Source organism: Bos javanicus, chromosome 7 (assembly GCF_032452875.1).
Source record: "Bos javanicus breed banteng chromosome 7, ARS-OSU_banteng_1.0, whole genome shotgun sequence".
NCBI classification, from domain to species: domain Eukaryota; kingdom Metazoa; phylum Chordata; class Mammalia; order Artiodactyla; family Bovidae; genus Bos; species Bos javanicus.
In genome coordinates, this window is record NC_083874.1 from 46,945,903 (window position 1) to 46,959,440 (window position 13,538).

Genomic DNA, 13,538 nt, shown 5'->3' on the forward strand with positions numbered 1-13,538 from the left:
GGCTGTGCTCACTTACAGTCTCTGTCACAGGCCAGCAGCGGGTACCTGGATGGTTATGGACAGGCCTGTCGACCTCTCTGATGAGCTCAATGCAGAATCCAGAATGGTCCATTCCCAGCCAGGTTTCCAAAGAGACCGAAGGGCAGACATATCCATTTGACACAGCTCGGGTGTGCAGAGAAGCTGGGAGCTGAGCACAGGCCCTCTGCATGTGGCACCATGAGACGGCAAGTGGTGGCTGGCGCGTGGCTCCCTCCTCCATGAGTAGAGACAAGGCCTCCCCCGTCTTCCCTCTGCGCCACACTCTCCTCCTGTCACCCCTGTCGTCGCTCGCTCAGTCACATGTGCTCATCCATCTGTTCTGTGCCCTCTCACAGGAAGTGGTTTTGATCAGACTAAACATGGCGGCTCCCCAAACTCTTAATGGGTAAAGTCACCCCAGGACATTGTCTCAGTGGAGTGGTGGCTCTCCACCCTTCTCATTGTCCTTATTTTATGTTTCCTCTCTCTTCATCACATTTTTTATGTTGCTTTTTCTCTGGATTTCCCATCCATGCTGAGAACAAATGACATGCTAACGTGTTCACTTGGTGTACGTGGTTGCTTCGAAAGAAAGAGCCAGCATGTGTGAGGGGTGATGTAGGGTAGTGGAAAGTATCCATGGCAGTGTGGCCCTGTTTAGCAAACATGTTAAGGAAACTTATGTTGGGATAATCAAAGCATGATTTAGAGGTACACTTTGGCAGGTCCACATTCGAAACTGGTATTTTCCACTGGTTGACTGCATAGCAAAAGTAATATTCATGCACTTTTGTGTCTTGAACTTTATAGCAACAGGGAGGCAGGCTTTCTCAGACTATGGATAATTACCAAAGTGTCTTGTGACTTAGGGGTGTATCCATGACTCATAACAACATCAAATTTCATTTAGGACAAGAACACACCTTTTTCCCTATGGTAAGATGACCTTTGGTCATCCCTAAATCACCAAATATTTCATTTTTATTTTTTTTTCTTTGCGAATTCTGCAAATATGGTTAGAGATAGAGACCTTTCTAAGATAGAGACCCCTCTATGAAATCCAAAAACACTGAGTTAGTGCAATCAGAATTTCTAAGGAGAAGTGCCTGGCCACCAGAGCACATCCCCAGTGCTGCTCATCAGAGTCCTCAGGGTTCCAGAAGTAGGTATCTCTGCACGCCTCAGTGCCTTTGGAATTACCTGGAGTGGATGTCTCTTGTCTAAACTTGGCCCAAGTAAAAAGATTAAAAGCAATAGCGTGATGCAGTTTTCTGGTTGAAGGTCTGTTTTTTGTGGCTTTGAAACTGACGTCAGTTCAGTTTTCTTACACATACAATATGTCAGAACACATTTGGCTCTGACATATGACTTCTCTGGGATTTGAACCCTACTTGTCTGCCTAGGAAGTGTGTACTGCAAAGGAATTATGAAACGAGTCTAAGAGGATCTGAGCATGGGGACTTCCTAAGAGGTAGAAATCTAGATCAGCCAGCTTCCAGTAGCAGATACAGTAAGCGACCACTCAGTAAAAAGATTTGTGTCATTATGGCAACAAATATCGTGCTGCTCTTGCTCGTTGTAGATGATTCATTGTCGGGAGGACTTTTTCCTGGTAGCCTGAGTTAGACATATCCTGGGTACTGGTACCTATTTTTTAAAATGCTGTATAAACATAAAAATTGCCCATTATCCAAAGAGCTATAGCTAACTGTGTAATTTTGTATGTTCTTACAGTCTGTGTGTCTTTTTGTGATTCAAACTAGTTTGTTGCATCTAGCAATATATTATAAACACTACACTGTGCTGATGAAAAGAACATGAAAGTCTGCTTAGTTGGGATGTCACACAATTGCTGGGCATAAATGCTGAGTGCATAGTAAGCATTCAGTAAATATTTGAGGCAATAAAATGACAAGGGCAGTCAGGTCTAGTTTTGACCTCAATCGTAATAGACATGCCTAAGTCTCTCTGTATACAAGAGGTTGATAATGTATACTCTGTTTTCAGTGATTCTTGTAATTACCTCAACCAAAAGAGATTTTCCGATTCATGGCGTTTTTGTCATTCTTCATTGTCTATCATTCAGTCTGCCAGATTGAGCCCAGGCTACTCAGGGGGTGCAAGCCAGGTGCTGGGTCTGTGACTACCCTTCCAACCCCAGGGTGTTCCTGTGAAAACACAAACCATGGGGCCTCAGCCCCACAAGGAGAGGCCTATTCAGCAGCCACCATTCCTGAAACCCCACTGTGCACCGTGGGGGCACTTTGTACAGTCCTTTGTCTTCTGCCCACCCACCTCATCTCTCCCCTGAAATCACAGATAGCCACTCAACTGAGGATGGTGTCTGCGATTATTCAGACACCTAACCTGACTTGGGATCAGCAGAATCAAACCACCTTATCCTGTGTTAGAAAATCTGAGTCACTATTTAAATCATTTTCCGATCCATTTATACACCAGACCTCCCATGCTGAATGCTGTATCTTTACCTCTTCATTTTCCAAGTTACACAAAAGTAGAAAATCTGGACTACAGCTCTGTGATGCTCAGTTGCATGAAAAGCAGGAAGAAAAACAGAGAAGCCGGAGGCCACATGAAGCAGACCACGACCTACTCTGTCTTTGAAGCACAAGCGTTTGTCTTCAGAATGACATATTGCAACCCTAGAAAATCATGTCTTGAAAATTATTCCAAACAACGTTCAAAACATAATCAGATGAAACAGACTCAAAAGAGTAAAACCCAACAAAACAGAGAAGTTAAAAAATCTTTGAAATGTACACAAAGAGTTGTTTTCTATATTTGATGGGGTTTCAGGTTTAGCTTACATGTATCACTTCCCTCTCAAACAAAAGTTTCTGAGGCTGCAAGGCCATGGAAGGCTACCGTGAAAAGGCCCTGAAACGTCTCCATTGGCCAGCAAGAGGAAGAAGAGCCCAGGACACGTGGACAGAGAAGGCACTGTAAAACCTCCTCCCAGTGGCTCACTCCGCTCCGGCCGGGAAATGCCAGCACACCCCAACGTCTGATTTCCCCAAGACCAGACCGTAAGCAATCACATTTGTTGATTAAATGTCGACCTATCTAGAGTATAAACATTCCTTTCAAGTAGCTGTATCACTCCATCCATGAGACATGTAGGACATCTGCTCTGTGTCATTTTTCCATTAAAATGCAGTCTTCACAGAATTCCAGCCACCCAATACATCTGCTCCAAATTTTCCCATGATTTATATGACCATGTGGCCAACTCCATGTATAAATATAGATTTTGAGAGGGATCTTGTTCTAATACAAGTAAAAGTAGAAAGATAGGTATTTAATGACATCATCAGATTCATTTTAGATCTTAGGGCATCATACTGTCAACCAGATGTCCATATATCCACATTTATTATTTCATGTCAGTGGAACATAAGAGTGCTTTGGACGTCTACATTCCTTGTGATTAATTCTGAATATTTTACAGAAGTTATTGCTGTGACAGCTGCTGGCAAGAGAAGAAGATGACCCTATGAACTCTGCTCTGTGGCCAGTGAAACTCAGTGGTCATGCTACAACTCAAGAACAGGTCACATCCCATTCTTTGATTCTCAGATTACCTCAGGTTGATGGTTTCATCTCAAAGTTATAAAAAAAAAAAAATAGAAGAAAGAAGGAAATATATGGTCGTATTTGATGGAGGGCAGAGGGGAGTGACAAGGCCGTTGAAATATCAGGAAGTTCCTGTGTCAGGGTGGCCTTCTACTCTGGCCGGAAATTTTGTGTTTGCTTACTCTGGCTGCGGGCTTCCCTGGTGGCTCAGAAGTTAAAGTGTCTGCTTGCAATGCAGGAGACCTGGGTTTGATTCCTGGGTTGGGAAGATCCCCTGGAGAAGGAAATGGCAACCCACTCCAGTGTTCTTGCCTGGAGAATCCCAGGGACGGAGGAGCCTGGTGGGCTACAGTCCACGGGGTCGCAAAGAGTTGGACACAACTGAGGGACTTTACTTCGCTTCACTTCACTCTGGCTGCAGTGTGGGGAGCGCACTGGACATTTGGGGAGCAACGGTAGAAATGAGGAGGTTGTGCCGCCGTTCCAGGAAGAGACTATACTTGCTTGGACTTGAGCGCTTGGGTGTTCACATGCAGATGGGGAGCAGGAGGCCGCCAGCTCAAGAGAGGTGGAGAAGGCTTGCTGATCCTCCTGGAGCTGAAGGAGTATGTGGGAAGGAGCTGGCTCTCAGGTCCCTGAGTGGTGGTTCCACCAGTCATTACAGGAAGAGACCCAGGCTCAGAACAGGAGTTCAGTTTTGAATGGACACGCTGATGAGACTTGGCTTCCCAGGTGTCTCAATGGTAAAGGATCGATCTGTCAATGCAGGAGACGCTGGCTTGATCCCGTGGATCGGGACGATCCTCTGGAGTAAGAAAGGGAAACCCACTCCAGTATTCTTGCCTGGGAAATTCCATGGACAGAGGAGCCTGATGGGCTGCAGTCCATGAGGTTGCCAAGAGTTGGACACAACTGAGTGACTGAGCACACACATACCCTGGTGAGACTTCAAGAGGAGGTGTCAGCAAGGAGAGCAGAGGGGTGCTGGCCTCACCCCCATGCACATCTGGTAAGCTCTGCCATTTTCCAGGTGATGGGTGAGTGTCTGTGTAGATATTTTTTTGAGATAATAGCAACAGCAATGACAAAAATTACTGAAAAACACTGCGGTAAGTAATGGGGGGTCGAAAAAGGATTTTAATCAGGGAAATGAGTTGAATGGCTCTACAGTTAAGTCCACCTGGGAGCCGTAGGGAGACACTGGAAAGAGGTTTTAGTCGTCACTGGCCCCTCACCAGCTGTTTGGACTTGGATTAATTAAGCCAACCCTCTGAGCCTCTGGTGCTCTGACAGCCAAGTGGAGGCCAGGCTGCCTCCCCAGGAGGCTGCTGGGAGAGCTGCAGTGGACACGCCTAGCACAGCACACACTCAACACGCCTGGGTTCCCTTCTCCGTGCCTGAGCACCTCCACACGGTGCAGCGAGTGGGCAGCAGAAGGTTCCTTCTGGCAGCGTCCCGTGGAGAGGCAGGTAAGTCTGGCCTGTGAGAAGGGAGCCGAGTCCAGGCACTGGGCTGTGGCTGGGTCAGGGAGGGGCTGGCAGTGTGGGTGGTGGTGACGGCTGGGGCGACGGGGAGGAAGAGGAGCATCTGAGGCTCGGTGAGGTGGAAGGTGGCCCGCAGCCCTGTGTGTGAACAGGCCCTGGGTCCCTCGCCCTGCATTGCAGAGCTGTCTCCCTTTCTTTCCTCTATCAGCCTCTCTTCCCCTTTCTGTCTCTGCTGCAGCTCCTGGCCTCAGCTGACCCTCTCTTTCTTCCTCTTCCTGTCTCCTTGCTCCCTGGTTCCCAGGCCTCTCTGTTCTTCAGTTCGCTTTTCCCAGAGACAGGACCGCTCTCTTTCTCTCTGGTCTCTCCAGGACTGAAACCTTGCTTTCTGCTCCAGTCCAGCTGCCCCCTCACCAAGACTCAACTTGCAGAGAGTGTCCTGAGTGACAGCAGGAAGGTCGTGGGTGGCTAGCCAAAGGCCACATGAGACAGCGTGACCCAGGCCGCGGCCCTCCAGCACTTGGTGCAGACAGGGGTGCCTTTCTTGGGTGGGGAGCCCCATGCCCCTTTCCAGAACTTGGCTTCTTTGGTAGTCAGACCATAAACGGGCTGGAGTCCATGGCATGTGGATTCAGAGCAGGGGCATGGGGCTGGACCCATTCTTCCTCTGGATCATGGTTAGGCCTCTACAAGGGCCCTCCAGGGTGGACAAGATACCCTTTGGACATCCACATCCAGGCCTCTCTTCCTGAACACATGCCCTCTTTTGCCCTCCTCTCCCCCTCTTTCTGGGCTTCCATTGATAAGTAAGTCCTCTTTAAGTTGGTTAACTCACCATTGAAGCTACTCTGCTGTTGGCCTGGGAGCTCATCTGTCTGGGAGAGAGGCCTTTACCTGCGTTCTAGGGACCAGTGCCTGAACGGGCCTCCATAGGCCTCCTCCTGGGCTTGATCTTTACAGGTCACATGCAGACCTCCATTTCAGAAAGGTTTGTTCTGTGATGTTTCCAACAGAGTCTGCGTTGACTTAGAATATACAAAGAATTTTTGAAGTCAACTTTGAGGCCTAGTTTACATAGGATAAAATGCCTTCGTTTTAAGTATAGAATTTGATGTGTTTTGACAAATAGATACATTCATGTAGCCACGACCACGATCAAGACACAGAACATTTGTTGTTGTTCAGTCCCTCAGTTGTGTCTGACTCTTGGCAACCCCATGGACTGCAGAATGCCAGGCCTCCCTGTCCCTCATTATCTCCCAGAGTTTGCCCAAGTTCATGTCCATTGTATTGGTAATGCCAGCTAGCCATCTCATCCTCTGACGCTCTCTTCTCCTTCTGCCCTCAATCTTTCCCAGCATCAGGGACTTTTCCAATGAGTGGGCTGTTCACATCAGCTGGCCAAAATATTGGAGCTTCAGCTTCAGCATCAGTCCTTCCAAACAGTTCCCTTGAGTCCCTTTGTTACCATTCCCCTGACCCTGGCCCCAGGCACCTACTTATCTGCTTTCTGTCACTATAGATTCATCTCACTTTTTCTAGATTTTTAGAAAAATAACTAATATAATATTACTATAAATAATAAAGCATAATGTTTTTCAGATTCATCCACATGATAGTATGCTGTTAACAATTTATTCCCCCTTTAAAAAAAATGATCAGTATTCAATTGAATGGAAATAAAAAAGTATTTATCTGTTCACCTGATGATAGATCTTTGGGTTGTTTGCAATTAGTTTTGACTACAAATAGCTTTTCAGATTCTGGATGTAGTACCTGGAGTGACCATGGTTATTACCCTTAGAGAACTTGAAATCTTGGCAGGAAGAAATTTAAATGATGTGATACTTGTGATGACTGATTATTGGATGGACTCAAGCGCAGAAACGCCTAGTATTTGTGCCAGGTGTGATGGAACAGTCGGAGAATGAGTACAGTGGGTGGGACTCACTGTGTGGGGGGCTGGTTATACCACTGAGGGGGAGGGTGTTAAAGACCCATCAGATGAACAGGGAACAGGGGTCGTGCCTCTGAGCAGGCTGCTGGGGGTGAGCACGGACCGGAACAATCTGGCCAGATCCCCTCAGACCTAGATGAGAATGTGTGTTCTGTGAGGGGAGATAAAGAGCTGGAAGGCCTTGAACACTGGGATTAGAAGCCCAGTATTGATGTTCCTGGGCAGGAGGTTGGAGTTGTTACAAGGTTTTGAGCAGGAAGAGCGTGGGTGAAAGCAGTGTTTTTGAAAGATTCCCTCGTCTTTGGTGTGAGATGGTTTGAATGAAACACAGGCTGCAAGAAAAGAGACTGGTGGCTGTTGGTTTGAGCTTCTTTTCCTGATGGCTTCATGGGTGAAGTCTGGTTGCCTCCCCAGGTGCTAAGGTGTGCCTGGTCGTGGAGTTTAGCAGAGAAGCTGCTAAACTTCTAGAAGTTCAGTTCAGCAGCTGGAAGTTGCAGAACCTGCCCCTGCCATGGCATATTAGTGTGCTATTGCTGCATAACAAATTAGTACGAACTTAGCGGCGAAAATAATTTTGTTTTTTAATCTTGTGGTTTTCATGGGTCATGCCTAGGTTAGGCGAGTTCTCAGCTCAGGATCTGAAATCAAGGTGTTGCCTGGGGTTGTGTTCTCACTTGAAGCTCAGGGTCCACTTCCAGGCTCATTCAGGGTGTTGGCACAATTCAGGTCCTGCAGCTGTAGGGCTGAAATCCCCACTTTCTTGCTGCCCTAGAGGCTGCCCCAGGTCCTAGCCAGGTGGCCCCCTCCATAGGCCATTGACAGTATGGCTGTTTGCTTTCTTCCAGGGCAGCAGTGCAGTGCCTGCTGCCACTGTGTCTCTTTTATAGGCGTTGAGGTTAAGTCAGGCCCACCCAGGATAACCTATCTTTTGGTTAACTCATGGGAGCTTAATTACATCCACAAAATCCTTTTTCATGTAGAGTAACATTGATTAGAGTGATGTCTTAGCCTATGTACAGGTCTGCTCATGTTCCCGGGCGGTGGTTCCCAGGGGAGGTAGTGGTTCCTGCAATGTGCTCATGATGGGGTGGCAGTTGTGGGGACCATCTTAGAATTCTGTCTACTGCACAGTGGTGGCTCTTCGGACTCCCTGTTTCTCCTCCTGTAAAGACAAGGAGGGATTCTGGGCTAGGTCCTTCCAGAGGTTCTGCCCTGTGTTTCCCTTATTTTATGATTATGGAGTCAAGTTGGGAGCACTGTTACCTATCACGTCGTCCAAAATGTGATTGAAGATTGTGGGGACCAGTTGGGTAGAGATGACTGAGAATCATCGAGAAGGGTTTGAGCTGCTGGGAGGGACAGCCGTGTGACGGGCAGGAGGGTAATTGTGGGATGGATGGCTGGTGTCGTGAGGGTGCTCACATGTACTCTTTCTTCCCTTTCTCTTTCTTCTTGTCTTCCATCAGCACATGGTAGGAGTGCACCTCCCCAGTTCCTGGTCGTGCTTTGGCCAGTGAAATGGGAGCAGGTGTGATGGAAGTCATTCTGAGCAGACGTTTCACAAGGACGTGTGTGTGTTCTGTCTCAGTCTTTTCCTCTGCTGCAGTGGCTGGCAAAATTTGAAATGGCTCCATCTTCCTGGGTCCCTGACTAAGGGGGATGCAGAGCAAAGCCCCAGCCAACCTACCACGAGCATGAGAAAGAAACCTTTGTTGTTAAACTAAGCCCCTGAGATTTGGGGTTCTTTGTTACTGCCACATATCGTAGCCTATCCCTGACTGATACAAAGGAGGGTGTCACTGTTAATCTTGCTGTCTCGTCTCTTTTTTGATCGAGGTATAATTAACATACAACATTATATTAGTTTCAGGTGTACTACATAATGATTGACTCTTTGTGAATATTGTGAAATGAGCACCATAATAAATCTAGCTGACATTCATCACCACAGTTACAAATTTTTTTCTTGTGAGCAGAACTTTTAAGACATGCTCTCTCAGCAACTTTCAGATATGCAAAATGGTATTATTAACTGTAATCACCATGTTGTTTATTAGATTCCCCAAGGCTTTTTTTTATTTAATAACTGGAAGCTTGTACCTTTCGGCCGCCTCGATCCATTTCACCCACCCCCAACTCCTTGCCTCTGGCAACCACTGATCTGTTTGGTATATCTATGAACTTTATTTTCTTTTTTATGTTTTTAAGATTCCACATATAAATGAGATCATATTTGTCTGTCTCACCTATTTCACTTAGCACAATGCTATTAAGACCCATCCATGTTGCAACAGTAGCAGGATTTCTTTCTTTTTATGGCTGAATAAGACCTGATTGTGTGTATAGATTACATTTTCCTTATCATTTTTCTGTTGGTAGACATTCGGGTTGTCTTCCCTGAGGACTCTTATCTTAGCCAGGCCCCTGATGTCGTTACTGCTGTGAGCTATAGCTGAGGATCCAATCCAGAAGAAACCTGGAAAAGCGGTCATGTTGCTTTGTGCTCATGTGTTTTCTGGTACTCAAATAGAACCACCCACCTTCTCACTGAGGGAAGATGCTCACTCACACCCTCCTGACAAAGATGCTATTTTCATTTGAGAACAAGTAAGTGTAATTAGCACATTGAGAGGAAGTTGCCAGTCAACACCGCCACACCTGATCTGGATGTGTTGGATACGGTTTACTTGTCGTCTCTTTCCAGAAATCTCAATTACCATGCAGTCTGCACTGAATCCTCGCTCTCTTCTTTCTTTCCACCTATCATTTGTCTGCCCATCATGTAAGCATCTTTTTAAAAAAATATTATTAACCATTTTTATTTTTATCATTGTGCAGTTACTCAGTGTGACTCGTGTCTGACTCTCTGCAGCCTCATGGACTGCGGCCCGCCAGGCTTCCCTATCCTTCACTATCTCTTGGAGTTTGCTCAAATTCATGTCCATTGGTTCGGTGATGCCATCCGACCATATCATTCTCTGTCACCCCCTTTTCCTCCTGCCCTCAGTCTTTCCCACCATCGGGGTCTTTTCCAATGAGTCAGCTCTTCGAATCAGGTGGCTTTATTTATTAATTTGGCTGCATGACTTGTGGGAATATAGTTCCCCAACCAGGGATTGAATCCAGCCCACTGCATTGGGGGCACCAAGTCCTAACCACTGGACTGCCAAGGGAATTCCCTAACCATTATAGTTTTTATTATTTTTTCAATCTTTTGGCCATGCTCACAGCATGTGGGATCCTAGTTCCCCAACCAGGAATGGAACCCCATGCCCCCTGCATTGGCAGTACAGAGTCTCGACCACTGGATTGCTAGGGAAATCCCACGTAAGCATCTTGATGATTCTTGTTTTCCATACTTGCATGTTGAGGATGGCTTTCTTTTATGGTCTTTTCTGCCACCACCTCCAGAAGGTCACTCAGCTGCTCCCTTTTCCTGTGCATTGTGAAGCTTGGTCCCTTCTCTGATGTCTTCTCAAATCGCAGCCGCCTTCCCGGAGCTCAGATGCTGTCCGTGTGCCCGCCTCCTCTGCGGACCTCTCCTCTTTTCCCGGAGCTCAGATGCTGTCCGAGTGCTCCCCTCCTCTGCAGACCACTCTTCTTTGTAGACTTGCCTTTGCAGCCCTCTGCTCCAGGCCTTCTTCTCATCCTCTTCCCTGTTACCTGAGGGCTTCAGGGTGGCTCCTGTTTACCGGGACTATGTACAGTCATTCTCTGACTCTCAAGGCTTTTGTCCCTGTTACGCAACAGCCGGAGGAGGGAAAACGCTGGATCTTGCTGGGCTTTCCGAACTCATCCCAAAGACAGCATAAATCACTGGTGTCTGCAGGTGGTGACCCCCACAAGGAACACAGGCAGAGATCTCCCTGAAGCAAAGACAGAGCAGGTGCTGCTATGAGAAGAAACGAGGCATCAGAGCATGTCACCCTGTAAATTCCACCTCTGTGTAAAGTGAATGGAGAGAAGACAGAGAACCTGGCAGCTAGAACAGTGGTAACAGCCAACAGTTAATGAGCACTTAGTATGTGCCAAGCACTCTGTAGATGCTTCCTATGGACCATCTCCTACAGTCATCATGTTTCCTGTGACATTGCGTCAGTCTCGTGCCCACCTGTCTGGTGGGAAACAGAGGCTCAGAGAGTTTAGGTAGCTTGCCTAAGGTAAAACAGCAAGTGAGCAGAGAGCTAGGATGAGATCCTGGATAGGACAGTTCCAGGGCCTGTGCTTCTACCCAGGGAAGGAGGGGCCCCACGTGCAGGAGGGTGGCCCCCTGGTTGCCAGTGTTTATAATGATTCCCTTGGGTGGGGGTTGAAGCCTGCAGCTCCCCAGGCCCTCCACCGTCCTCTCTAGCTCCTTTACACAATGCAGACTGAAGAAGCTTTGGACTCTCTTTCCCTGCTGGTCCTAAGAACCTGGATTCCAGCCTCAGGATCCAGGCCACAGGTTCCGGAGCTGGCTTGCCTCCCATCTACCAGAGGTAGTGAGAGGTGAGCTTGGGTTTACAGCCCCGCAGCCACAGGCATCCTGCTGGGTTGGACTGCCTTGTCTTTCAGAGTCAGGGAGAATTGAATTATTCTTGCATCAACTCCCCTGACACCCTGAAAACTCTAGCCTCCCTCCCTCCTTCCTCTGCAGCTTTCCTCTGCTTATAAAATGAAAAGCAGATTGCCCCAGGGGCTCAGGCAGGCCCAGCATCTGAGGTGTGTGAGGAAGGGAAGAGCCATCTGCTTCTCATTGACCACGGAGGAGCCTGGTTAGACAAAGGGCCAGTGTGCAGCCCGCACCCACCGGAGCAGCCGCAGCCATGACCCTGGGCCTGCTGCCGGCAGGCTGGGGAGGGGCCCTCCTCTGCCCCACAGGCCGGCTGGGAGCGCGTTTCCTAGAGTGTGGGGGTGGTTCCACCTCATTGGGCTGTTTCTTCTTTCTTTTCTTCCTAGAAAGATGGGTTTCAGCTGTTTCCCCAAGACTTCTGGTAACCTGATAAAGTGATACTTAGTATGTGTGTTTTAATGTAATGGAATGTAATCCACATTCAACGCAGAAATCCTAGAAGAATAAAAGCAGCAAAAACTAGTGACTGTCCCACTGCCAAGGGTCTTGGTGTTTGTTCTGTCTGTTTTCCATGAGTATTTTCAGCATTGTTTTTAAAAATAAGAACAACCTAAAGCAGTGGTCCCCAACCTTTTTTGGCTCCAAGGACCAGTTTCACGGAAGATGATTTTTCCACACACTAGGGGCGAATGGAGGGGATGGTTCACGCACATTGCATTTCTTGTGCACTGTATTTCCATTCTTATTACATCAGCTCCACCTCAGATCATCAGGCATTAGATCCTGGAGGCCGGGGACTCCTGACTTTAAGGCATATTGCAGAGTTAGGCAACGTGCTAAGCTCTTTGCCCGGAAGATCTAAAGGCTATAGGCTGTAAAGTTAACCCTGTAGGGTCAGGACTTTTCTGAACACCATTTTTATAAAGGAAGACACTGCAGTGTAGAAGGGGCAGAAAATCCTCCCGGGGAGGTGGGTTGGGGTCAGGGCTCAGTTGCAGGCTGGATGCTCCAGACTGCACAGCCCCAAACTAGACCACAACACACCTGCGCGTGGAATGTGAACTAGTTTGTGCTATTTTCCAGTGAACAGTAGATCAGGACCACTTTCCCATTCAGTCTGTAGCCCTCTGTACGTGTTTATAGCTGTGTGTGTCCCATTCCATAGATTTACCTTGGCATGTTTAGCCAATCCCACGATTTTGGATTGTTCTGCATGTTATCATTATAACCGCAAGATGATCACTCAGTGCAGAGGTCTTTAAGCCCATCTCCCACGAGTTGGAAGTAATGGGATTTCTGTAAATGGTCATGCATACTAGGAAGAGTTTTGAAAGATTTGTCCAATTGCTCTTAAGAAAAGTTGTAATTGCAGCAGTGTGTTTTATAATTTTTCATCTATCATATAGGCAAGGGTTTTAAAATATTTTTATTTAGCTAGTTTTGGCTGTGTTGGGTCTTAGTTGCAGCTCACAGTCTTCTCTCTAGTTGTGGCACATGGGCTCCAGAGCAGCCTCTGGGCTCAGTTATTGTAGCGTGGCCCCCATGGGCTGAACTGCCCCGCAGCATGTGGGACCTCAGTTTCCTGACCAGGGATCAAACCCGAGTCCCCTGCATTGGAAGGCGGATTCTTAGCTGCTGGACCACCAGGGAAGTCCCCAGCAAGGATTTTTTTTTTAATTTTTCATTTTTTCTAGTGATCAAACTGCTCTTTCTCATTCATTCATTGCCAATTTTAATTTATTCTTTTGGAAAGTTGCTGCTCATGCTCTTTACTTAGTTTTTGCTTTAAATTGATTTGCAAAAGCTTGTTATGTTAAGGATGTTGGGTTAAGGACCCTCTGAATTATGCTTTTGAACTGTGGTGTTGGAGAAGACTCTTGAGAGTCCCTTGGACTGCAAGGAGATCCAACCAGTCCATTCTAAAGGAGATCAG

At 47.3% G+C, this 13,538-nt stretch overlaps 1 protein-coding gene across 1 annotated transcript in view; it reads left to right on the forward strand.

The window, feature by feature from the left end:
* Window positions 1-5,457, forward strand: part of LOC133251301 (F-box/LRR-repeat protein 21) — a 59,258-nt gene extending 53,801 nt beyond the window's left edge. Inside the window, exon 4 of the mRNA XM_061423571.1 lies at window positions 3,491-5,457. Within this exon, the coding sequence (XP_061279555.1) occupies window positions 3,491-3,505 (15 nt within the window). The 3' untranslated portion in view covers window positions 3,506-5,457. The remainder of the gene's footprint in view (window positions 1-3,490) is intronic.
* Window positions 5,458-13,538: the final 8,081 nt, after the last annotated feature.